At 33.6% G+C, this 24,502-nt stretch overlaps 4 protein-coding genes across 8 annotated transcripts; all 4 read left to right on the top strand.

The window, feature by feature from the left end:
- LOC149495008 (G-type lectin S-receptor-like serine/threonine-protein kinase At4g27290) lies at nt 1–3,860 on the top strand. Of its 2 annotated transcripts, XM_089723731.1 has the most exons (8): nt 1–291; nt 1,071–1,859; nt 2,008–2,139; nt 2,317–2,462; nt 2,566–2,776; nt 2,914–3,151; nt 3,242–3,392; nt 3,466–3,860. In XM_089723731.1, exons 2-8 carry the CDS (start codon nt 1,073–1,075, stop codon nt 3,739–3,741), a joined length of 1,941 nt encoding a protein of 646 aa, XP_089579857.1. In that variant the 5' UTR covers nt 1–291; nt 1,071–1,072; the 3' UTR covers nt 3,742–3,860. The 2 variants fall into 2 exon arrangements, with proteins under 2 accessions (XP_089579857.1, XP_089579858.1); XM_089723732.1 differs by lacking the exon at nt 1–291 and having other exon boundaries at nt 649–1,859.
- Nucleotides 3,861–7,050: 3,190 nt separating this feature from the next.
- LOC110008633 (G-type lectin S-receptor-like serine/threonine-protein kinase At4g27290) lies at nt 7,051–10,418 on the top strand. 2 transcript variants are annotated; one of them, XM_089723722.1, is made up of 7 exons: nt 7,051–8,382; nt 8,532–8,663; nt 8,838–8,983; nt 9,087–9,297; nt 9,435–9,672; nt 9,763–9,913; nt 10,006–10,160. In XM_089723722.1, exons 1-7 carry the CDS (start codon nt 7,098–7,100, stop codon nt 10,024–10,026), a joined length of 2,184 nt encoding a protein of 727 aa, XP_089579848.1. In that variant the 5' UTR covers nt 7,051–7,097; the 3' UTR covers nt 10,027–10,160. The 2 variants fall into 2 exon arrangements, with proteins under 2 accessions (XP_089579848.1, XP_089579847.1); XM_089723721.1 differs by having other exon boundaries at nt 7,055–8,382; nt 9,987–10,418.
- Nucleotides 10,419–11,412: 994 nt separating this feature from the next.
- LOC110008713 (G-type lectin S-receptor-like serine/threonine-protein kinase At4g27290) lies at nt 11,413–15,316 on the top strand. 3 transcript variants are annotated; one of them, XM_089723714.1, is made up of 7 exons: nt 11,413–12,705; nt 12,819–12,947; nt 13,519–13,676; nt 13,816–14,026; nt 14,344–14,581; nt 14,669–14,819; nt 14,895–15,316. In XM_089723714.1, the coding sequence occupies exons 1-7, from the start codon at nt 11,436–11,438 to the stop codon at nt 15,198–15,200; spliced, it is 2,463 nt and encodes an 820-aa protein (XP_089579840.1). In that variant the 5' UTR covers nt 11,413–11,435; the 3' UTR covers nt 15,201–15,316. The 3 variants fall into 3 exon arrangements, with proteins under 3 accessions (XP_089579840.1, XP_089579839.1, XP_089579841.1); XM_089723713.1 differs by having other exon boundaries at nt 12,816–12,947; XM_089723715.1 differs by having other exon boundaries at nt 12,816–12,947; nt 14,996–15,165.
- A 2,113-nt stretch (nt 15,317–17,429) lies between these two features.
- Nucleotides 17,430–20,791, top strand: LOC105633219 (G-type lectin S-receptor-like serine/threonine-protein kinase At4g27290). The gene is made up of 7 exons (XM_089724294.1): nt 17,430–18,728; nt 18,870–19,001; nt 19,102–19,259; nt 19,390–19,600; nt 19,858–20,095; nt 20,184–20,334; nt 20,408–20,791. Exons 1-7 carry the CDS (start codon nt 17,462–17,464, stop codon nt 20,711–20,713), a joined length of 2,463 nt encoding a protein of 820 aa, XP_089580420.1. The 5' UTR covers nt 17,430–17,461; the 3' UTR covers nt 20,714–20,791.
- The last annotated feature ends 3,711 nt before the right edge of the window (nt 20,792–24,502 follow it).

Raw genomic sequence — 24,502 nt, 5'->3', positions numbered from 1 at the left:
ACCCCATGTGCGAATTAGAATTCGCGTGCTTGATTCGAGAATTAAAGCTCAAGAAAAATGGAATTGTTATTTCCCACTTGTCTTGTCAACAAGAAACTAAAATTTCACTGGTTCCAGACGTCAATGGTTACCGTTAGTATACTCGGAGCCGCAGCCTGCTTCTTTTTGGGTTGATGGAGTGGAAAACAAAATGGTTGAAATATGGCTGCTTCCACACGTCAGTGGTTCTTCCTATTCTTTGGTCAACATTGATACGCCATTGATTCTACCGCAATGAGGGAATTAGTTAAGGTAATTTTCCATTCTCATTTCTTTTTTAATTTGTGTTGAATAATTTATTCAAATTTTTGTGACTTTTGAAAGTCATAATGTTGAATTTTTTGTATGATAATTTGAAAATTAAACAATGTTTGATTAATTCTATTGATATGATGAAATGTCAGATGAAAATATCATTGATTACTAATCTATAATTAAGGAACTTCTACAAATTGTCATTCAACTGTAATAATTTGTCATTCAACTGTCATATTACAATAAATTAGAATAAATTTTTCAACGGTATTAAGAAATGCAACAAGATCAGAAGCTGAAAACACCCATGGAAAACTTTACCATACTCCTTTTCTGTGTCTTTTTCACCTCCACCTTCATAATATCCATGCCCTTGGATACTATATATCCAACTGAAAGTATTAGAGACGGTGAGACATTAATTTCAGATGGTGGCAGCTTTGAACTTGGGTTTTTCAGCCCTGGAGCTTCTAAATATCGATACTTGGGTATTTGGTACAAAAAAGTATCCAATGGGACCATTGTTTGGGTTGCCAATCGAGAAACACCACTCACTGATTCCTCTGGCCTTCTGAAGTTAAACGACACTGGACTTCTTGTTCTTCTCAATCAGAATAATACTATCGTATGGTCTTCCGGTACATCAAGTGTAATTAGTAACCCAGTTGTTCAACTGTTGGGATCAGGAAATCTTGTTATTAGAGATGAAAATGATGTTAACCCACAAAATTTCTTGTGGCAAAGTTTTGATTATCCTGATAAAACATTATTGCCAGGAATGAAGATTGGAACTACGGCTAAAGGCTTGGGTATACTTCTATCATCATGGAAGAGCTCAGATGATCCTGCTGTAGGAGATTTTACATATGAGCTTGATCACAGCACATTACAGATAGCTATCAAAGAAAATTCAGTTGTCAAGACTCGATATGGGCCTTGGAATGGTGTTCAATTCAGTGGGCGACCTTATTCAGAACTAGCCTCAATTTTTACTTTTTTTTCTAACCAGAAGGAGGTATACTATAGCTTTGATGGATTTGTAAACAAATCAATTGTTACAAGGATGGTTCTGAATGATAATGGAGTTGCGGAGTGGCTCATATGGATTTATCAAACCAGTGACTGGAGGAGATACATATCTGGACCGACAGACAACTGTGATGCTTATGCATTATGTGGTGCTTACGGTATTTGTGACACTAGAAGATCACCTCTTTGTAGTTGTCTGGATAGATTTGTGCCCAAATACAAAAATGATTGGGACGGAGGAGACTGGTTAAGTGGATGTGATCGAAGAATGCCGTTGGATTGCCAGAAAGGAGACAAGTTCGTTAGGTACTCCAATGTTAAATTGCCTGACATGAAAAATTCGTCAACCAATGCGAGCTTGACGCTAGAGGAATGTAAGATGCTATGCTTGAAAGATTGTTCTTGCATGGCTTATGCTGTTTCAGATATTAAAAGAGGGAGTGGATGCTTCTTTTGGTTTGGTAACCTTCTTGACATCAAACAATTAACTGAGGATGGGCAAGATCTTTACATTAGGATGTCTTCGTCTGAAATAGGTAATTCACAAATAAACGTTTTAACTTGCAACAGGGAAGAATTTGGTTAAAAATGAAAAAGAAAAAGCTATGTGCAAATAAATCTTTTGTGCATCACATTGCCTACATAATTTTTCTCTTTTAATGAATGTGTTACGTTTGTACCAAGATGACGAATATACAAAGATTAACGGGAAGTCAAAAATCAAGATCATAGCGGCCATTCTCTCAGTTACCGGAGCGATCGTCCTAGGCCTAGCATTGGCAATATTTGTTCGGAAAAGAAAGCAGCGGAAGTACAGTATGTCATATTTTCATTCAGTTCTTGTTATTTTAAATTCCAATCCAATGTTCTTTTTCAGCTAGGCCGTTGTGATGCAAATCTAATCGACCTGTGAGTTCAAATGTTCAATGAAATGAAGTTATGACTTGATTCTTTTTATTCTTTATGGTGCTACTTTCTCACGGATAATGATAGGCAATCTGGAAAGAAATGCAAATAACAATAATAAAAATGAAGACCTAGAATTACCGCTCTTTGATCTGGGCATTATTGCTTCTGCAACCAATAACTTCTCCTTCACCAATAAAATCGGAGAAGGGGGTTTTGGACCTGTTTATAAGGTACAATCTGATGCCATCCGCTTATAATAACTGAATTTGTTGTATTTCACTGATATTTGTTCTGTTGCTGACTACGTAGTTATTGGGTATTAACCATTTTCAGGGAGTGCTGAAAAATGGGCAAGAAGTCGCTGTGAAGAGGCTATCAGCAAATTCAGAACAAGGAGTTAATGAATTCAAGAATGAAGTTGTGTATATTGCCAAACTTCAGCATCGGAATCTGGTGAAACTACTTGGATGTTGCATACAGGCAAATGAAATGATGTTGATCTATGAATTTTTACCGAACAAAAGCTTGGACTTCTTTATTTTCGGTTTGTTCCCAAACTAAAGCAAATTGATTTTCCTAAAATTTTTTACCACAGAAACTGATCCAGAGCCAACATATCCTTTTCTGAACTATGCATTTACTAACAGCCAAAATATACTGACTAGTGTATGACATTGATAGATGAAAGAGACAATATGCTGCTAGATTGGCCTAAGCGCTTCCACATTATCAATGGAATTGCCCGTGGCCTGCTTTACCTTCACCAAGATTCCAGACTAAGAATAGTTCATAGAGATTTGAAAGCAAGCAACATCTTACTCGATAACGAAATGAATCCAAAAATTTCAGATTTCGGTCTCGCTAGAAGTTTTGGAGGAAATGAAACGGAAAAAATAACAAAGAAAGTGGCAGGGACATAGTGAGTTTCTCTTATGATGATGCAAATATTTGCGTTTATATCATTTTCTGCGCCTGTAAATTTGTCATAACACTTTGATATTTGCTCCAGTGGTTATATGTCTCCGGAGTATGCAATTGATGGCCTGTACTCGGTAAAATCCGATGTGTTTAGCTTTGGTGTCATGGTGCTAGAGATAGTAAGTGGAAAAAGGAACAGAGGATTCTATCATCCAGACCACAATCTTAACCTTCTTGGGCATGTAAGTCTCACATTTAGTTTTTCTTATTTCATGATGAATAGTCTGTGAGAATAATATGTTTTTAATTGTTTAGGCATGGACACTTCACAAAGAAGGGAGGTCTATTGAAATGATTGACACATTAGCAAGAAATTCTTGCAATCTATCTGAAGTGGTACGGTTGATCCATGTCGGTTTACTTTGCGTTCAACGGAGTTCAGAAGATAGGCCAAGCATGTCAACAGTGGTTTTTATGCTGGGCAGCGAAGGTGCATTGCCGCAGCCTAAGCAACCTGGATTTTTCAATGAGAGGGAAATAACTGAGGCGAATTCCTCATCAGACAAGGATACCTCATTTTCTACTAACTAAAAGTACGATAAATGCATATCATTTCTGATATGTTTTTGTAATTATATTTTTCGGACAAGGATTATAATTTTTTGTCCATAAACAACACACTCGTAAACAGTACTAATTTGTGTATCATATATTGATCTACAAGACAATTTCCTGTTGGTTATTAGTATATTAAGACTAATATAAACTGTTTGAATTGATTAAATGCTAATGGTGAGTATAAAAGAAAAAAAAAAAAAAAAAAGCTACTTGCATCCACAATCCAAAATCCAAAACCCAAGTAGCAAGTCTCTTGTTTGATTGATTCAATATATTACCTAATGGGTTGCTAAAATTTCAAGTGTGAATGAAAAGTAAGCAGTTGGTTCTTTTTTTCAAAGCCTGAGACAAATCCTTAGCTGGGCTTGACTTAATGGGATCGATTTGACGATATAATTTAATAAAAAATTTTAGAAATTCCTTGCTTTTTATTTTTTCATTATTGGTTTTGCTTATGTCTAACTTAGACTTAGAAGGACAATCGAATTAAGACCAATGTTTGATAATAATAAATTAATAATAATGTCGTAACAGTCGTATTAAAATTTGTTTGTCCACGCTTTGTATTTTCATTTGTTATTACAAGTTAAATTCTCAAGAGCTACACACTCCACGTATTCAAGTGGTTCCACCAAGTTTGAAAGTTTGATTTTGTACACGTAAGTTGAAAAGCAAGGGAAAATGAATTTTTATTATATAATATAATTTATTTGTAAATGAAATAAAATTTTATATTTCATCATTTCAAATGAATGTAAGAAACGTAATTCAGACCATAATCTTAACCTTCTTGGGCATGTAAGTGTCATCATATTTATTTATTTATATTTCATGATGAATAATTGAGTAGTCTGTTAGAATAGCATGTTTTTAATTGTCAGGCATGGACACTCTACAGGGAAGGGAGGTCTTTTGAAATGATTGACCCCTCAGTAAGAAATGCTTGCGATCTATCTGAAGTTCTACTGTCAGTCCATATAGGTTTACTTTGCGTTCAACGAAGTCGAGAAGAGAGGCCAAGCATGTCAAGTGTGGTTTTTATGCTGGGTGGTGAAGGTGCATTGTCGGAGCCCAAGTAACCTGGGGTTTTCAATGAAAGGGAAATAAGTGAATTGAATTCCTCGTCAAACAAGGACAGCTCATCGAAACACCCCGTCAAATAAGGGAAATAAGTGAATTGAATAAAATACTATTAAAAAATCCATTTTAATAGTATTTTATTCAAAATTCTAACTAATTTTTATTTTATTTAAAACCCTAACTAATTTTTATTTTAGAGTGAGCTTGGGTTTAATCCAAGCTAATTTGGTGGGATGCATTTCAATAGTATTTTATTTAAAACCCTAACTAATTTTGATTTTAGAACCAGAATATTACAAAATTTTTAAATTGAAGTATTAGGGTATAAAGATTGAAGTGTTTTTACAACAAGCTGCAAATCTCAGGGTTTTTTTATAGATTAAGTCTATCATTTTGTGATATTTGTTTTTGTAATTATATTTTCAGGCTAAGGGATACAATTTTGTTGATAAACTGGACATTAGTACTAATTCACCTCATGTATCAAAATTCCTGCACTTTGCAAGTGTTTACCCTATTTTGATCTTTCAGTCAATTTTATTCTAATTTCAATAGCATCATCAATTGTAATTAATGGTGGAATTACTAATAAAAAAGAATTTACATCATTTTTTAAAAAAAGTTAATAATAAAAATAAAGTTTACATGTTTTTAGGACATTTAATTATATTCATATTTAGTGAGTGGCATATATATAAATTTAAAAAGATGATATTTGAGACATGTGTAATTAAAATATTTAAGAAATTATTTATTTTTTATTAAATGATTGATAATTTGACTATATTATCAATAAAAGAATTAAAAAATTTTTATCGTAAAATATAGATAATATGAAAACAAAATATGTAATTAAAAATTTATATCCCATTAAATTAATTTTATACCATACTTTGAGATTTTTTAGGAATATAATTTTATAGTATTAAATTATTAATTAACACATTTATTTTAAAAATTAAAATTTTTCTATGCTACAATAGCTAGGTAGACTAGTGGAATCTTTTTTTAATTTTAATTTTTAAAATTTTTATAAATTTCACACAATGATTTAAAAAATGATAAAAATAATAAAGATAGCTAAGCCCAAACTCCCTTCTATTTCCATTTTATTGGATATTTGCATCAATTTCTTTCACCTTCGTTGACCTAATAACAATCAAACTTTTACTTTGGTGGAACAAATAATTTCATGTTTCAATGCCTTTTCTCGATCTTCATTGACCTTATAAAACTGGAATAGTTATATATTGGTTAAATTACTATTTAATCCATTTAGTTTGGTGAAATTAACTTTTTAATCCTGTCTTTTTAAAGATATATTAATGCATTTGCAGTTATTGTGAAAATTCCACTTTCTCTATGATCAGAAAGGGCCCAAGCTTCCCATAGTCCCCTTTCCTTCGCCTTATCAAAGTCTATTTCTTCTTCACATTGTGTGTAAAAATTGAAATTGCCGCTTCTATTTTGTGCTGAAGCACACTTTGATTTACTTGTTCAATTGATTGATTCCTTTGTAACTTGGAAGGCATGTGATGTGACTGCGGACAATAGTTTTTCAATTTCATGGATACATTTAGATTTTGTTTATTAGATGAGCATTGACTAATGATGTCAAAATTTCATGTCTTTTTCACGTTAATGTCAATCTTTACACATTATTATAATATTAATAAATGGGTGTAGAATCTTCAACGTTGGACTTGGTCCAAACTACTTGGATTTTCAAATGTGTAGTAGTTGTTATCAATCATCGTCTTTGAATAATTCAGATATAAGGATACGACAAAAATATATTGGATTAAGTGCTAATTATAGTAATCCTTAGAGTTGCTATAGTAATTAGTAATTAACCCGCAATTGAGATAAGAGTCCTCATATGCCATCAATGAATTCCACATAATGTGGATTCATTTCGGGTTTATATATGTTTACATGTTCGATACGAAATAAAAAAAAAAAAAAGTTGATTTTATTATTAGGATTCAATTCATGAAATTCAACGAATAAATAAAATTTTATTATACGTTAAATTGGGTACGGAGATCAGCAAAAAGAGCCGCTCAGAGAAATTTTATTATATATTAAATTTTATTAAATCGGGTTTATAATAAAATTTTATTATAAAATTTTTTTATGAGAAAGTTCCTAGACAATTAGGACCGTTTTCTTCTCCCAGTTTCACTCACATTATTCGTAACGTAATTTAGTTGTGTGTCCATTGTAATATCAAAAAGAAATCCAACAAGATGGGGCTGAAGATAGTACCGATGGAAAACTATATAACAGTACTCCTTTTCTGCTTTTCTTTTACTTCCATCTTCATAATATCCGTGTCCTTGGACACTATATCTCCAAATGAAACTATTAAAGATGGTGAGACAATAGTTTCAGCTAATGGCAACTTTGAACTTGGGTTTTTCCGCCCAGGAGCTTCTAAATATCGATACTTGGGTGTGTGGTACAGAAAGGTATCCAACGGGACCGTTGTTTGGGTTGCTAATCGGGAAACCCCGCTCACTGATTCATCGGGCCTTCTAAAGTTAAACGAGAAGGGACTTCTTGTTCTTCTCAATCAAAAAAATACAACCATTTGGTTTTCCAATACATCAAGTGTGATGCGTAACCCAGTTGTGCAGCTTTTGGATTCAGGAAATCTTGTTATTAGAGCTGAAAATGATCTTGACCCACAAAATTTCATATGGCAAAGTTTTGATTATCCTGACAAAACACTTCTACCAGGAATGAAGATCGGAACTACAGCTAAAGGCTTGGATATACGTATATCATCGTGGAAGAGCGAAGATGATCCTTCTCCAGGAAATTTTACATATCAGCTTGATCCCAGCGTCTTACAGATAGTTGTCAAAGAAAATTCAGATGTCAAGTATCGATATGGGCCTTGGAATGGTGTTCAATTTAGTGGGCTACCATATTCAGGAGCAGAGTCTTTAAATTACACTTTTGTTTTTAACCAGAAGGAGGCATACTATAGTTTTGATGAGCTTGTTAACCAATCAATTGTTACAAGGCTGGTTCTGAATGATGATGGTAAGAGTGAGCGGTTCATATGGATTGATCGAACTAGTGCTTGGAGTAGATACATATCTGGACCAACAGACATCTGTGACGATTATGCATTATGCGGTGCTTACGGTATTTGTGACACCAGAAAATCACCTCTTTGTAGTTGTTTGGATAGATTTATGCCAAAATACAGAAGCAATTGGAACGGAGGAGACTGGTTAGGTGGATGTGATCGAAGAATGCAGTTGGATTGCCAAAAAGGAGACAAGTTCATAAGGTACTTCAATGTTAAATTGCCTGACATGAAAAATTCATCAACCAATGCGAGCTTGACGCTAGAGGAATGTAAGATGCTATGCTTGAAAGATTGTTCTTGCATGGCTTATGCTGTTTCAGATATAAAAAGAGGGAGAGGATGCTTCTTTTGGTTTGGTGACCTTCTTGACATCAAACAATTAACTGAGGATGGGCAAGATCTTTACATTAGGATGTCTTCGTCTGAAATAGGTAATTCACAAATAAACGTTTTAACTTGCAACAGGGAAGAATTTGGTTAAAAATGAAAAAGAAAAAGCTATTGTGCAAATAAATCTTTTGTGAATCACATTGCCTACATAATTTTTTCCTTTTAATGAATGTGTTACGTTTGTACCAAGATGACGAAGATACAAAGATTAATGGGAAGTCAAAAATCAAGATCATAACGGCCATTCTCTCAGTTACCGGAGCGATCATCCTAGGCCTAGCATTGGCAATATTTGTTCGGAAAAGAAAGCAGCGGAAGTACAGTATGTCATATTTTCATTCAGTTCTTATTTTAAATTCCAATCCAATGTTCTTTTTCAGCTAGGCCATTGTGATGCAAATCTAATCGATATGTGAGTTCAAATTTTCAATGAAATGAAGTTATGACTTGATTCTTTTTATTCTTTGTGGTGCTACTTTCTCACGGATAATGATAGGAAATCTGGAAAGAAGTGCAAATAACAATAATAAAAATGAAGACCTAGAATTACCGCTCTTTGATCTGGGCACTATTGCTTCTGCAACCAATAACTTCTCCTTCACCAATAAAATCGGAAAAGGGGGTTTTGGACCTGTTTATATGGTACAATCTGATGCCATCCGCTTATAATAACTGAATTTGTTGTATTTCTCTGATATTTGTTCTGTTGCTGACTACGTACTTATTGGGTATTAACCATTTTCAGGGAGTGCTGAAAAATGGGCAAGAAGTCGCTGTGAAGAGGCTATCAGCAAATTCAGAACAAGGAGTTAATGAATTCAAGAATGAAGTTGTGTATATTGCCAAACTTCAGCATCGGAATCTGGTGAAACTACTTGGATGTTGCATACAGGCAAATGAAATGATGTTGATCTATGAATTTTTACCGAACAAAAGCTTGGACTTCTTTATTTTCGGTTTGTTCCCAAACTAAAGCAAATTGATTTTCCTAAAATTTTTTACCACAGAAACTGATCCAGAGCCAACATATCCTTTTCTGAACTATGCATTTACTAACAGCCAAAATATACTGACTAGTGTATGACATTGATAGATGAAAGAGACAATATGCTGCTAGATTGGCCTAAGCGCTTCCACATTATCAATGGAATTGCCCGTGGCCTGCTTTACCTTCACCAAGATTCCAGACTAAGAATAGTTCATAGAGATTTGAAAGCAAGCAACATCTTACTCGATAACGAAATGAATCCAAAAATTTCAGATTTCGGTCTCGCTAGAAGTTTTGGAGGAAATGAAACGGAAAAAATAACAAAGAAAGTGGCAGGGACATAGTGAGTTTCTCTTATGATGATGCAAATATTTGTGTTTATATCATTTTCTGCACCTGTAAATTTGTCATAACACTTTGATATTTGCTCCAGTGGTTATATGTCTCCGGAGTATGCAATTGATGGCCTGTACTCGGTAAAATCCGATGTGTTTAGCTTTGGTGTCATGGTGCTAGAGATAGTAAGTGGAAAAAGGAACAGAGGATTCTATCATCCAGACCACAATCTTAACCTTCTTGGGCATGTAAGTCTCACATTTAGTTTTTCTTATTTCATGATGAATAGTCTATGAGAATAATATGTTTTTAATTGTTTAGGCATGGACACTCCACAAAGAAGGGAGGTCTATTGAAATGATTGACACATTAGCAAGAAATTCTTGCAATCTATCTGAAGTGGTACGGTCTATCCATGTCGGTTTACTTTGCGTTCAACGGAGTTCAGAAGATAGGCCAAGCATGTCAACAGTGGTTTTTATGCTGGGCAGCGAAGGTGCATTGCCGCAGCCTAAGCAACCTGGATTTTTCAATGAGAGGGAAATAACTGAGGCGAATTCCTCATCAGACAAGGATACCTCATTTTCTACTAACTAAAAGCACGATAAATGCATATCATTTCTGATATGTTTTTTTAATTATATTTTTCGGACAAGGATTACAATTTTTTGTCCATAAACAACACACTCGTAAACAGTACTAATTTGTGTATCATATATTGATCTACAAGACAATTTCCTGTTAGTTATTAGTATATTAAGACTAATATAAACTGTTTGAATTGATGAAATGCTAATGGTGAGTATAAAAGAAAAAAAAAAAAAATGCTACTGTCATCCACAATCCAAAATTCAAAACCCAAGTAGCAAGTCTCTTGTTTGATTGATTCAATATATTACTATATGGGTTGCTAAAATTTCAAATGTGAATGAGAAATAAGCAATTGGTTCTTTTTTTCAAAGCCTGAGACAAATCCGTAGCTGGGCTTGACTTAATGGGATCGATTTGACGATATAATTTAATAAAAAATTTTTAGAAATTCCTTGCTTTTTTTTTTTCATTATTGGTTTTGCTTATGTCTAACTTAGACTTAGAAGGATGATCGAATTAAGACCAATGTTTGATAATAATAAATTAATAATAATGTCGTAATAGTCGTATTGAAATTTGTTTGTCCACGCGTTGTATTTTCATTTGTTATTACATGTTAAATTCTCAAGAGCTACACACTCCACGTATGCAAGTGGTTCCACCAAGTTTGAAAGTTTGATTTGTAAACGTAAGTTGAAAAGCAAGGGAAAATGAATTTTTATTATATAATATAATTTATTTGTAAATGAAATAAATTTTATATTTCATCATTTCAAATGAATGTAAGAGACGTAATTCTTTAGCTTCTATCTTTAGAAGCCTGAGTTTTTGCTGGCTAAGAAAGCTAAGCTTGGACCAACCCATTCTCATCCTCCGCTTCATTGGACATCTGCTTTCAATTTCTTCGCCTTCATTGACCTAATAATAAAACTTTGTTTTGTGGAACAAACAACTTCAAGTTTCAATGCCTTTTATAGAGCGTCATTGACCTCATAAAATATGATAATTATATAATTAATTTTAAACTTTACTAGCATTTCAAACGGTGGATCAAACCACTTGGTATTCCAATGTAGTCTTCTTGCTTACATTAATTTATAAATATGTTAGTTGTGTAAATTTTCATCCAACTGTAAGAAACTAATAATATGAAGAAATGAAACAAGAGGAAACGGAGTAATGGAAAAATATGCAACTGTACTCCTTTTCTGCATTTCTTTTACCTCCATCTTCATAGTATCCCTTTCCTTGGACACTATATCTCCAAATGAAACTATTAGAGATGGTCAAACAATAGATTCAGCTAATGGCAGCTATGAACTTGTGTTTTTTAGCCCAGGAGCTTCTAAATATCGATACTTGGGTATTCGTTACAGAAAGGTGCCCGAAAGAACAGTTGTTTGGGTTGCCAATCGAGAAATTCCACTCACTGATTCATCTGGCCTTTTAAAGTTAAACGACAATGGGCTTCTTGTTCTTCTCAATCAGAATAATACAATCATTTGGTCTTCCAATACATCGCATGTGCTGCATAACCCAGTTGTGCAACTTTTGGATTCAGGCAATCTTGTTATTAGAGCTCAAAATGATCTAAACCCAGAAAATTTCTTGTGGCAAAGTTTCGAACATCCTGACAAAACATTTCTACCAGGAATGAAGATCGGAACTACAGCTAAAGGCTTGGATATACGTCTATCATCATGGACGAGCGAAGATGATCCTTCTCCAGGAAAGTTTACATATCAGATTGTTTCCAGCGCCTTACAGTTAGTTCTCAAAGAAAATTCAGCTATCAAGTATCGATATGGGCCTTGGAATGGCGTTCAATTTAGTGGGATAATGTATTTGGAACCAGGCTCACTTTTCACGTATGCTATTGTTTTAAACCCAGAGAAGGGGGAATGCTATACTATTGATGAATTTGTTGACAAATCAGTTTTTACAAGCCTCGTTCTGACTGAAGATGGTGAGACAAAGAGGTTCCTATGGATTGATCGAACTGGTGAATGGAGAGTGCAATCATCTATACCAATAGACAAGTGTGATTCTTATGCATCATGTGGTGCATACGGCATTTGTGACATTAGAAAAACGACTATTTGTGGTTGTCTGGATAGATTCGTGCCAAAATACAAAGAAGATTGGGACGGAGGTGACTGGTTAGGTGGATGTGTTCGAAGAAAACCGTTGGATTGCCGCAAAGGAGACAAGTTTATAAAGTACTCCAATGTCAAATTGCCTGACGTGAAAAATTGGACAGCCAATGCAAGCTTGACGCTAGAGGAATGTAAGATGACATGCTTGAAAGATTGTTTGTGCATGGCTTATGCTGTTTCAGATATAAAAAGAGGGAGTGGATGCTTCTTTTGGTCTGGTGACCTTCTTGACATCAAACAATTAACTGAGGATGAGCAAGATCTTTACATTAGGATGTCTTCTTCTGAAATAGGTAAACTCAAATAAGCATTCAACTTTTGACACGGAAGAATTAAAAAAACAATGGAAAAGATATTCAAATTTAACATTGTCTATCTCACAAATTTTCCCTTTTTCATGAAGAAGATGAGGATACAAAGATTAATGGGAAGTCAAAAAAGAAGATCATAGCGGCCATTTTGTCAGTTGCTGGAGCGATCTTCCTAAGCCTAGCGTTGGCACTGTTTGTGCGGAAAAGGAACCAGCGGAAAAAAGGTATTTCATATTTGTATTTGTTTCTTATTCTTTTAATTTCTAAATTCCTATATCCAATTAGATAAAACTTTGCTAGATCCAGTCTAGGGTCCACCCGTTGACCAAACAAATTACATTAAAATTTTTTAAAAAATTGTTCCCATTTTATTTTTTTTTTATTCATTTATGGATACCTATCTATTGGCCTACTCATAGACCTAACCAATGAAAAAAGATATTTTATTAAACAGATGGTATTTCTTACCATACACTCGTAAAAAAAAAAAAGATAAAATAAAAATACCTTTTTAAAATTTTTATTTTTTATTGATTTGATCTATGGATGAGACTATAGACCGGTCTAGATAAATCTAATCCGGTTTTGTTTTAGTAAATGGTTAGAAATACATTTGTCTCCAGAAAAAAATACTTTCTGGTTTGATCTATGAGCGTGCCTATAGACAGGGTTTAGGTGAGTCCATTCTCTATGCATTGTTCCTTTTCTGCTAGGCTGTTATAATGCAAATCTCATGAACATGGGAGTTCAATGGAAGAAGAGATGGTTTGATTCTTTATGGTTCTACTTTTGCAGGGCTAATTGTAGGCAATCTCGAGAGAAGTGCAAATAACAAGAATAAAAAAGACGACCTAGAATTACCACTTTTTGATCTGCGCACTATTGCTTGTGCAACCAACAATTTCTCCTTCATCAATAAACTTGGAGAAGGAGGATTTGGACCTGTTTTTAAGGTTACAATCTGATGCTATCCACATAGAATACAAAGTCTTTAATGTTGTATTTTTTTTTTTTTTTTTTTTTTTGTCATTTTTTCTTTCAGGACTATCAGCACCATATGATTCTGCTTATTTATCGGTTAATCATTCTTAGGGAGTGTTGAAAAACGGGCAAGAAGTGGCTGTGAAGAGGCTATCAACAAATTCAAAACAAGGAGTTGATGAATTCAAGAATGAAGTTGTGTATATTGCCAAGCTTCAGCATCGGAATCTGGTGAAACTACTCGGGTGTTGCATGCAAGCAAATGAAATGATGTTGATCTATGAGTTTATGCCCAACAAAAGCTTGGACTTCTTTATTTTCGGTATCTTCCCAAACAAACACAAATTAAATTTACTTCAAATTTTTATCATAGAAACTCCAGAGCCTCGTTACTCAGTTGGGAGAATAATGTTCTGACCGAATACTTGAAATTAAGTTTTGATAGAAAGATCACTTAGCAAAACATGTATCAAGATAGAGGGGAAGAAAAGAATAAAAATTTTCCCATTTGAAATTGCTCGGTGAGGAAAAAGTTTATCTGTTTTCATTCGAATTTATGCTACCATGTTAAGTTTTGAAGTGTTAAACATGCATTTCCTAACTGGCAAAATGTGCTGAGCTGGTTATAATATTGGGCAGATAAAACACACAGCATGGCGCTAGATTGGCCTAAGCGCTTCCACATTATCAAAGGCATCGCTCGCGGACTACTTTACCTTCATCAAGATTCAAGACTAAGAATAATTCATAGAGATTTGAAGGCCAGCAACATTTTATTAGATAATGAAATGAATCCTAAAATTTCAGATTTTGGCCTTGCAAGAAGTTTTGGAGGAAATGAAACTGAAGCCAATACAAATAAAGTGGTGGGAACATAGTAAGCATTTTTAAAATTATATATATGCAATATCTATTTATGCTTTTGTTCCATGAACATGATTTAATATTTAGGAATTTCCTGCAGTGGTTACATGTCACCAGAGTATGCAATTAATGGCCTCTACTCGGTAAAATCTGATGTATTTAGCTTTGGAGTAATAGTCCTAGAGATAGTAAGCGGGGAAAGGAACAGAGGATTCAGTCGTCCAGAGCACAGTCTTAACCTTCTTGGGCATGTAGGTGTTACATTATTAATCTTCTGTTTCTGTCAAGGAATAATCTATTATACTAAAATGTATTTAACTGTTCAGGCATGGAGACTCCACATGGAAGGGAGGTCTATTGAAATAATTGATGCGTTAATAAAAAATTCCTGTAACCTAACTGAAATGTTACGTTCAATTCATATCAGTTTACTTTGCGTTCAACGTAGTCCAGAAGATAGGCCAAGCATGTCAAGTGTGGTTTTTATGTTGGGTGGTGAAGGTACATTGCCTGAGCCTAAGCAACCTGGTTTCTTCTTCACCGAAAGGGAAATTGCAGCGAATTCCTCGTCAAACAAGCACGACTCATCTTCTGCTAATAGTCTCACACTTACATTGATAGAAGGGCGTTAGATGCATATCATGTTTATGGAAGTATATTGGACGTGGTTCCGTATTTTAATTGAATTGATTCGATGTATAGATGAATTTAAATTGTAAGTTAAACTGATAAATGAATATATCACTAAACTTTGTGCAATTATTGAAGTTTAATATTTTCTTTTTACAAATTATTGAACATCAATTTAAAATAAGAGAATCAATTAATGTTCTCATTTTAGTAAAATTACTATTGCTTTTAATGCAATGTTGATCAAACTGCACTCAACTCTTCATATTTTGATTCAACCAAAGTTGTATTTTGATTCCATCTTTAATTCAATGTAATAATAATAATTATTAACCTAAACCATGATTCCCAAACTTGGAACAGATGGAGTGGTTCAATCGAATGAAAAGAGAACTAGCTAGATTTTCAATTTCGATTTGTCATTTGGATTTATCATTTACTCGGAAATTGTCAAATATGGTAGTTGACCGAGTTGATCAGCCACGTTTGACTATCAAAAAGATGTCCCATAATAAAAACTTTGTTTTGTGGAATAAAGAATTTCAAGTTTCAATGCCTCTAGCACAATAACACATAATTTAATGATAAGTATATATATATCTGATAATAAATTTACATTCCAATCACTTTTTTCTGTACTCTAAAAAAAAAAATTTCAATGCCTTTTATAGACCATTATTAAACCTTATAAAACATGATGATTATATACATTAAGATTTTGCTAGTATTTTATTTTAATATTCTATTTTATTTCGAATTAATTATATTTGTAGTATCTATATTTTTTGATTTTTTTTCCATTTTAATGTTTGAATAGATTACATATGAATTAATAATTTTGATACAATTACGTGCATTAATTGGAATTTCTCACTGAAATATTAAATTTTTTTTGAGAAATAAAAATAAAAATTAATTATTTTACAATTTAGATCATTGCATCAATTTATTATTTTCTAGATTATGACCTTTCGATCTCTCTCTCTCTCTCTCTCTCTCTCTCTCTCTCTCTCTCTATATATATATATATATATATACTTTTAGAATTGAAGGAAAATTAGAAGAAATTTTAGAGATCTGTTTTAGAATAGATATAATTAACCATTTTATTTTTTTATTGATATTAAGTAATTTTAATAGATATTTTTTTTTTCAATCAAATAATCATGTTATTCTTAATTATGGACGTAATTAACTTAACCTCCTTAATTATGGATATAAAGTGCCACATATAATGCTATCTAACTCGCTTCGTCAGGCATATATTTTCAGTTTTTCTTTTTTGTATTTTATATATTCAGCCTAATAATATTTGAATTCAAATTCACTCTCTTTTTAGACAGGACACTATTTTAGATTCTATTCTTAAAAAAAAAAAAAAAAAAACAGTTAAAGGAGGAATGTTATATCATGTTCTCAAATTTTTATGCTTAGAATACTTAACCTTAAAAGGAACTAAATTTTTTTTAATGATCTCTGATCTATGTTTTTACAAGACATCCTTTTTCTAACAGTAGTTTAAACAGTAATGCTAAGTACACTCTTTATTTCATAAAAAATATTATCAGAAAATTGCAAACAACAAATCTTGTAAAACAATTGCAAAATTAGTTAATTGCAAACAAAAATATACTCTTAATTGTCATGGTTTTGATAAAAAGTGTTTTTTCTCATAAAAAATAAAGACAGTCTACTTAAAAAACTGAAAATCTTACAAATTTATAAGGCTGGACAAAGCATACATTGAACTGTTTCGTCCCATAGGACACTTTCATTCACCTGATCAAATTGATTGATTTCTCTGCGACAATTGATTGATTTCATTTAACTATTCTTTGCTTGACAATTAGACAATAGCTTTTCAATTTCGTATTCAAGGTAGATATAATTGGAGAAAGAATGGATGAATTATGAATATTAAATGATGATGTCAATGTCATATCTTTCCGGTTGAAATGGTAGACCAAATTTCTTGGATTTCCAATATATAGTCTTCTTGCCTACATTAATTTAAACACGTGGCCTATATAATATTACAAGGTTCCTGCATTTTGGCCAAGTACGCCAAATTTGAAAATAAAATTATTCTAGATTATTGGTTTTATTGATGACGAAGTTCTTAGACAATTAGGATAGTTTCTTGGCTCTTTCCCATTTTCATACTGAGATGATTCATAAAATTTGTTGCTTGTGATTTTGTCATTCAACTGTAATAAACTAATAATATAAAGAAATGCAAACAGGGAAGAAGTAGAAAGTGCCAATGGAAAACTATGTAACAGTACTCTTCTGTTTTTCTTTTACCTCCACCTTCATAATATCCATGTCCGTGGACACTATATCTCCAAATGAAACTATTAGAGATAATCAGACAAGAGTTTCAGCTAATGGCAGTTATGAACTTGCGTTTTTCAGCCCAGGAGCTTCTAAATATCGATACTTGGGGGTGCGTTACAGAAAGGTATCCGAAAGGACTGTTGTTTGGGTTGCCAATCGAGAAATCCCACTCACTGATTCATCTGGCCTTTTAAAGTTAAACGACAATGGGCTTCTGGTTCTTCTCAATCAGAATAATACAATCATTTGGTCTTCTAATACATCGAGTGTGATGCGTAATCCAGTTGTGCAGCTTTTGGATTCAGGAAATCTTGTTATTAGAGCTCAAAATGATCTAAATCCAGAAAATTTCTTCTGGCAAAGTTTCGATCATCCTGACAGAACATTTATACCAGGAATGAAGATCGGAACTATAGCTGAAGGCTTGCATATACGTCTATCATCATGGAAAAGCGAAGATGATCCTTCTCCAGGAAAATTTACTTATCAGATTGATCCCAGTGTGTTACAGTTAGTTGTAAAAGATAATTCAGCTCTCAAGAATCGATATGGGCCATGGAATGGTGTTCAATTTAGTGGGCTAACTTACTCAGAACCCGGCTCATTGTTTACGTATAAATTTGTTTTGAACCCGGAGAAGGGGGAATGCTATGCTATTGATGAACTTGTTGATAGATCAGTTTTTACAAGGCTGGTTCTGACTGAAGATGGTGGAACAAAGCGGTTCATATGGATTGAACGAACCAGTGATTGGAGAGTGTATGTATCTACACCAATAGATGAGTGTGATTCTTATGCATCATGTGGTGCTTACGGTATTTGTGACATTAGAAAAACGACTATTTGTAGTTGTCTGGATAGATTTGTGCCAAAATACGAACAAGATTGGGACGGAGGTGACTGGTTAGGTGGATGTGTTCGAAGAATACCGTTGGATTGCAAGAAAGGAGACAAGTTCATAAGGTACTCCAATGTTAAATTGCCTGACATGATAAATTCGTCAACCAATGCAAGCTTGACGCTAGAAGAATGTAAGATGATCTGCTTGAAAGATTGTTCTTGCATGGGTTACGCTGTTTCAGATATAAAAAGTGGTAGTGGATGCTTCTTTTGGTTTGGTAACCTTCTTGACATCAAACAATTAACTGAGGATGGGCAAGATCTTTACATTAGGATGTCTTCTTCTGAAATAGGTAAATTCACAAATAAGCATTCAGTTTTGGACGGAAGAATTTCAAAAAAAAAAAAAAAAAAAGAAATTGCAAATTTTATGAATCACAGTATGCATCTAACAACTTTTTCCCTTTTCATGAATGCGTTTTTTTTATATGAAGATGATAAGGATACAAACGCTAATGGGAAGTCAAAAACGAAGGTCATAGCGGCCATATTTTCAGTTGCTGGAGTGATCTTCGTAGGCCTGGCGTTCGCAATATTTGTTAGGAAAAGGAAGCAGCGGAAATACAGTAAGTTCCTTTTCTGCTAAGCTGTTATAATGCAAATCTCACGGACATGGAAAGAAGAGATGGCTTGATTATTTGTATTTTTTGTGGTCTACTTTTTCAGGGACAATGATGGCCAATCTGGAAAGAAGTGCAAATAACAATAATAAAAAGGAAGACCTAGAATTACCACTCTTTGATCTGGGCACTATTGCTTCTGCCACCAATAATTTCTCCTTCTCCAGTAAACTCGGGGAAGGAGGGTTTGGACCAGTTTATAAGGTACAATCTGATGCGATCCACTTACAATACGAAGTCTTGAAATTGTTGTATTATTTTGTTATTTGTTCTCTTAGGAGTAGGACTGTCAGCACTGTATGACTCTATTTATTTATTTGTTAATCATTTTCAGGGAGTGCTGAAAAACGGGCAAGAAGTGGCTGTGAAGAGGCTATCAACAAATTCAAAACAAGGAGTTGATGAATTCAAGAATGAAGTTGTGTATATTGCTAAACTTCAACACCGAAATCTGGTGAAACTACTTGGATGTTGCATACAAAAAGATGAAATGATGTTGATCTATGAGTTCATGCCTAACAAAAGCTTGGATTTCTTTATTTTCGGTTTGTTCCAAAAACTTACACAAAATTTTTATTACCTAAAATTTTTATAACAGGAGCTCCAAATCCTCATAAGCCATTTCTGACAGTAATGGTCTCAGCAAAGGACAAAAGTCAATTTTGACAGCCAGATCAATTGTCATTTTGAAATGGCTTGATGAGCACAGGGTTTCTCTGTTTTCATTCGAATTATGCTACCTTTTGTTATTATGCGTTTGTTAATAGGCAAAATGTGGTGAGCTGGTTATAATATTGGGCAGATAAAACACACAGCATGGCGCTAGATTGGCCTAAGCGCTTCCACATTATCAATGGCATCGCTCGCGGACTGCTTTACCTTCATCAAGATTCAAGACTAAGAATAATTCACAGAGATTTGAAGGCCAGTAACATTTTATTAGATAATGAAATGAATCCTAAAATTTCAGATTTTGGCCTTGCAAGAAGTTTTGGAGGCAGTGAAACTGAAGCCAATACAAATAAAGTAGTGGGAACATAGTAAGCATTTCCTAAATGATATATATACGTTATTTATTTATGACTTTGATCCCATGAATATGATTTAATGTTCAGGAATTTCCTGCAGTGGTTACATGTCACCAGAGTATGCAGTTGATGGTCTCTACTCAACAAAATCTGATGTGTATAGCTTCGGAGTAATAGTCCTAGAGATCGTAAGTGGGAAAAGAAACAGAGGATTCAGTCATCCGGAACACAACCTTAACCTTCTTGGGCATGTAGGTGGTAACATTAATAATATGTTTTTGTCAACGAATAATCTATTATGGTAACATGTATTTAATTGTTCAGGCATGGAGACTGCACATGGAAGGAAGATCCGTTGAAATGATTGACGCTTTAATAAAAAATTCTTGTAATCTAAATGAAGTATTACGTTCAATTCATATCGGTTTACTTTGTGTTCAACGGAGTCCAGAAGACAGGCCGAGCATGTCAAGTGTGGTTTTTATGTTGGGTGGTGAAGGTGCTTTGCCTGAGCCTAAGCAACCTGGTTTCTTCACCGAAAGGGAGATAAGTGCAGCAAATTATTCATCAAACAATCACGACTCATCTTCTGCTAATGGTCTCACAGTTACATTATTAGAGGCGCGATAGATATATACCATGTCATGATTATGGAAATACTTTATCGATCTTCTTCCTTTTAAATGAATTTTATTGGTTGCTACTGAAGTTTAATTACAATATCTCATCAGGAAAAATTTTACTTAGACCAGGTTCATAGCCCCACTCATGGACCAAACCAATGAAAATAAGGTTTTTTTTTTTTTTTATTATTATTGAAACAAGAGTACTTCTGACTATATATCAGAAAAAAAGGGAATAAAATCAAAATACTTTTCAAAAAAAAAAAAAAACTTATTCTCGTTGGTTATGCTCACGAGTGGGACCATGGACCAAATCTAGGCAAGTAATTTCCATCTCACCATTTTATTTAATCTCTTGCAATTTATTGAAGTTCAATTTTTTTTTAAATTATTGAACTTCAATTAAAATTAAAGGATCAACTAATTTTGTTTTCAGTTTAGTAAAATTACTATTGCTAAATGGAAATGTTGATGAAAGTTATATCTAGATTCCATCTTTAACTCAAAATAATTATATTATTGGACTGAACCATGATTTCCAAACAAATTGAGTGGTTGAACCGGATGAAAAGAGAACCAGTTAGACTTTCAATTTGGATTAGTCACGGTCAAATCTGATAGTTTGCAATCAATTGGCTATATCTATGAGGATTTAGCAGTACGGAAGATGTTTACTATTGTCATACTCATACAAGAAAAACCAATAAGACAAGTCAAAGGATATATATATTCTTATTAATTTTTATCAAAAGATAATAATAAATATTAAATTTAACTTAATCATAACAAGCAAAACTGATATATTAATAATTTGATGGAGCACATTAATTACAAATCATAACAATTTAACAATATTGTATATTATTCTAATAACACATTCTATCTATCTTTGTTAAATACCTACGGCTACAACCCTAACACTCAGAAAATGCCATCGAAGAAGCATGAAGAAAAAATAAAATAAAATAATTAATGGATAAAGAACAGATAAACATATAGTCACACGTGTCAAAATCTAGAAGCGAGAAAAAAAAAAAAAGAGTCAACAGTCAATTGTTATTTTTATTTTTTTGTCTTCCAAATAATGTTTCTTTTCGTCTACGTTGAAGCAATCAAGCCAATAGCAATTCAGTACTAATTAAGTAGCTAATTGAACAATTTTTTTTTTATGGAATACTTCTAATTTAAAGTGTTATATAAACAGCTATTAACAGCTATCAGCTAAAAGCTAATAGCTAACAGCTAATTAGAGGTGTGCAAAACAATTGACCGAATCCAACCAAAAATTGAAGCGATCCATTTCAATTCGATTCGGTCTAGCTATTCAAAAGAGGTTCGGCTGGTTAGTTCATTTGGCTTGAATTGATTTCTAGAAATTCATCGGTCAGGTTTAAATCGAACCTACATGGCAAAAATTGACTAAAATCAGTCGAACCTATTGGTTCGATTCAAATGTCAAATTCGATCCAGTTTAGTCCATTGTCTAAAAATTTTGATTTGCATTTTTTGGCTTTGGTTCGGTTTGAACTGAACCAACTGTTTGCTCACCCCTACATCTACTAAAATAATTAACCGCTACTAAAACAGTTAATATAATGTTGTTTAAGAGACCCTTACTGTTTTTAGTTTTAAGCTTTTAGTCTTCTTGCAGATGGATGGATGGGTTTTGTTTAATAATGGTGGACAAAGCATACATTGCAACTGTTTGTGCCAAAGACCAATTTCATTTCTTGGTCAATTGCTTTGATTTGTTTGTGACTTTGAGGCTGAGGTTCCCAGAATATGCCTTTGCTAACCCTATTTTGACTACTCAGGCATTTAACTGTTCTTTGCTTGACAATTGCACAATAGCTTTTCAATTTCATCGTTATGGTAGACACAATTAGATAAAGAATGGATGACCGAGTAAATTAATATTAATTATATAATGATTTCTTTGTGACTTTCAAGTCATTTAATTATTAGTTGTTTGACAATTAGACAATAATTTTTCAATTTCATTGTTACGAATAGATAATTATAGTATTAATTAAATAATGGTCTTAATGTTACCATCTTTTCATTTTAATGTCATTCTGATTATTTACATATTATTATCATATTAATATTAATGAATATTAATTAAATACTTATATGATTCCTTTAATACGGCCAAACATACCGCATTTCAAAAGAAAAGTATCTTTTCTAGATTAATTGTTCACATCTCTTCTTGTGTTTTTGAAGAGAAAGTTCTTCATATCATTTATGTAATAATATAAAGCAATGCAACAAGATGAAAAGAAGCAAGAACCAATGGGAAACTGTATAATTATAGTACTCATTTTCTGCCTTTCTCTCACCTCCACCTTCATACTATCCGTTTGCTTGGACACTATATATCCAAATGAAACTATTAGAGATGATGAGACAATAGTTTCAGCTAATGGCAACTTTGAACTTGGGTTTTTCCGCCCAGGAGCTTCTTGAACAGGATAAGGCAAACTTGAGAAAACAATGGACAATCTCAATCATGGAGAACCGAAAAGTAGAAAGAATGAAAAGAAAGCAGCAGAGTTTTTAATTCTCAACCTCTGCTCTGAACTGTTATTTTCTTCATCTTGTTCTAGAACTGTTTTACACAAAAGTATATATGATCTATCTTTCGTAACTAACTGTAGGTTTTGGCTAAGTGTACTTGGCTGTGATGGTTATTTGTTAATGGTGCTGTGATGTTTTAATGTGTGAAGGTTGTGACTGAAGTAACGCTTATACCCCCTCCTCAAGCTGGCGTTGGGGAGAAGTCAACCAACCCAAGCTTGGAAGAAAAAGACTGGAATATGGTTGTGGAGAGAGGTTTAGTGAAAACATCCGCTAGTTGCATTGTTGAAGGTAGGTAAGGAGTGCTAATGAAGCCGGAAAGAACATGGGATCTGACAACATGACAATCAATGTCAATGTGTTTAGTCCTTTCATGAAAAACTGGGTTGGCAGCGATATGAATTGCCGCTTTGTTGTCACAGTGAAGAGGTATTGGTTTTGGAATTTCAACGTGAAAGTCAGAAAGAAGAGAATGCAGCCATTTGATCTCACAAACTGTTGTTGCCATGGATCGGTATTCAGATTCTACAGAAGATCTGCTTACGGTGGGTTGTTTCTTTGATTTCCAGGACACTAAAGCAGTGCCTAGGAAAATACAGTAGCCGGTGGTAGATTTTCTGGTATCAGTACATGACGCCCAGTCTGCATCAGAAAAGGCCCTTAACTTCATGTCATTTTGGGATGGCAGGAATAGACCTCTATAACTAGTGCCCTTCAAATACTTGATTACTTGTAAGGCAGCCTTAAGGTGTTGTGGAGCAGGTGTTTGCATGAACTGACTTAGCTGCTGGACAGCGAAGCTAATATCAGGTCTAGTTAGTGATAAATAGAGAAGTCTACCAACAAGTCTTCAGAAAACATCTGGAGTTTGAAGAGGGGATCCCATGTCGGAACTGAGCTTCAGTCCTTGAATGAAAGGACTAGGGCTTGGTTTTGCATTCTGCAATCCAGAATCTGTGATAATATCTGTGATGAACTTGTGTTGAGTGAGAAGAATGCCTTCATGTGATCTGGCAATTTCAATGCCAAGAAAATATTTCGCGTATCCCAAGTCTTTTATAGTAAATTTATGGTGAAGATAGTCTTTGAGGTCCTGAATGAGCTTTTCGGATGGTCCTGTTATAATGCAATCATCAACATAGACCAGAATAGCAAGAAAAAAATTCTCCTTTGCCCTTTGTGAACAGGCAGTTATCAAACATGGACTGTTGGAAAC

The sequence above is a fragment of the Jatropha curcas genome, chromosome 7 (assembly GCF_041381405.1).
Source record: "Jatropha curcas cultivar XTBG-Jc1 chromosome 7, XTBG_Jcur_1.0, whole genome shotgun sequence".
Lineage (NCBI taxonomy): Eukaryota > Viridiplantae > Streptophyta > Magnoliopsida > Malpighiales > Euphorbiaceae > Jatropha > Jatropha curcas.
This window is presented reverse-complemented; position numbering and strand designations above follow the sequence as displayed.

Excerpts from the sequence above, each read along its gene's own strand:
- LOC149495008 (XM_089723732.1), top strand. The coding sequence starts at position 662 with ATGCCCTTGGATACTATATATCCAACTGAAAGTATTAGAGACGGTGAG. Across the intron at positions 1,860-2,007 it reads GATGTCTTCGTCTGAAATAG|ATGACGAATATACAAAGATT; the intron begins GTAATTCACAAA and ends GTTTGTACCAAG. Across the intron at positions 2,140-2,316 it reads AAGAAAGCAGCGGAAGTACA|GCAATCTGGAAAGAAATGCA; the intron begins GTATGTCATATT and ends GGATAATGATAG.
- LOC110008633 (XM_089723721.1), top strand. The coding sequence starts at position 7,098 with ATGGGGCTGAAGATAGTACCGATGGAAAACTATATAACAGTACTCCTT. Across the intron at positions 8,383-8,531 it reads GATGTCTTCGTCTGAAATAG|ATGACGAAGATACAAAGATT; the intron begins GTAATTCACAAA and ends GTTTGTACCAAG. Across the intron at positions 8,984-9,086 it reads GTTTTGGACCTGTTTATATG|GGAGTGCTGAAAAATGGGCA; the intron begins GTACAATCTGAT and ends AACCATTTTCAG.
- LOC105633219 (XM_089724294.1), top strand. The coding sequence starts at position 17,462 with ATGGAAAACTATGTAACAGTACTCTTCTGTTTTTCTTTTACCTCCACC. Across the intron at positions 19,260-19,389 it reads GGTTTGGACCAGTTTATAAG|GGAGTGCTGAAAAACGGGCA; the intron begins GTACAATCTGAT and ends AATCATTTTCAG. Across the intron at positions 19,601-19,857 it reads CTTGGATTTCTTTATTTTCG|ATAAAACACACAGCATGGCG; the intron begins GTTTGTTCCAAA and ends AATATTGGGCAG.
- LOC110008713 (XM_089723713.1), top strand. The coding sequence starts at position 11,436 with ATGGAAAAATATGCAACTGTACTCCTTTTCTGCATTTCTTTTACCTCC. Across the intron at positions 12,948-13,518 it reads AAGGAACCAGCGGAAAAAAG|GGCTAATTGTAGGCAATCTC; the intron begins GTATTTCATATT and ends CTACTTTTGCAG. Across the intron at positions 14,582-14,668 it reads AATAAAGTGGTGGGAACATA|TGGTTACATGTCACCAGAGT; the intron begins GTAAGCATTTTT and ends AATTTCCTGCAG.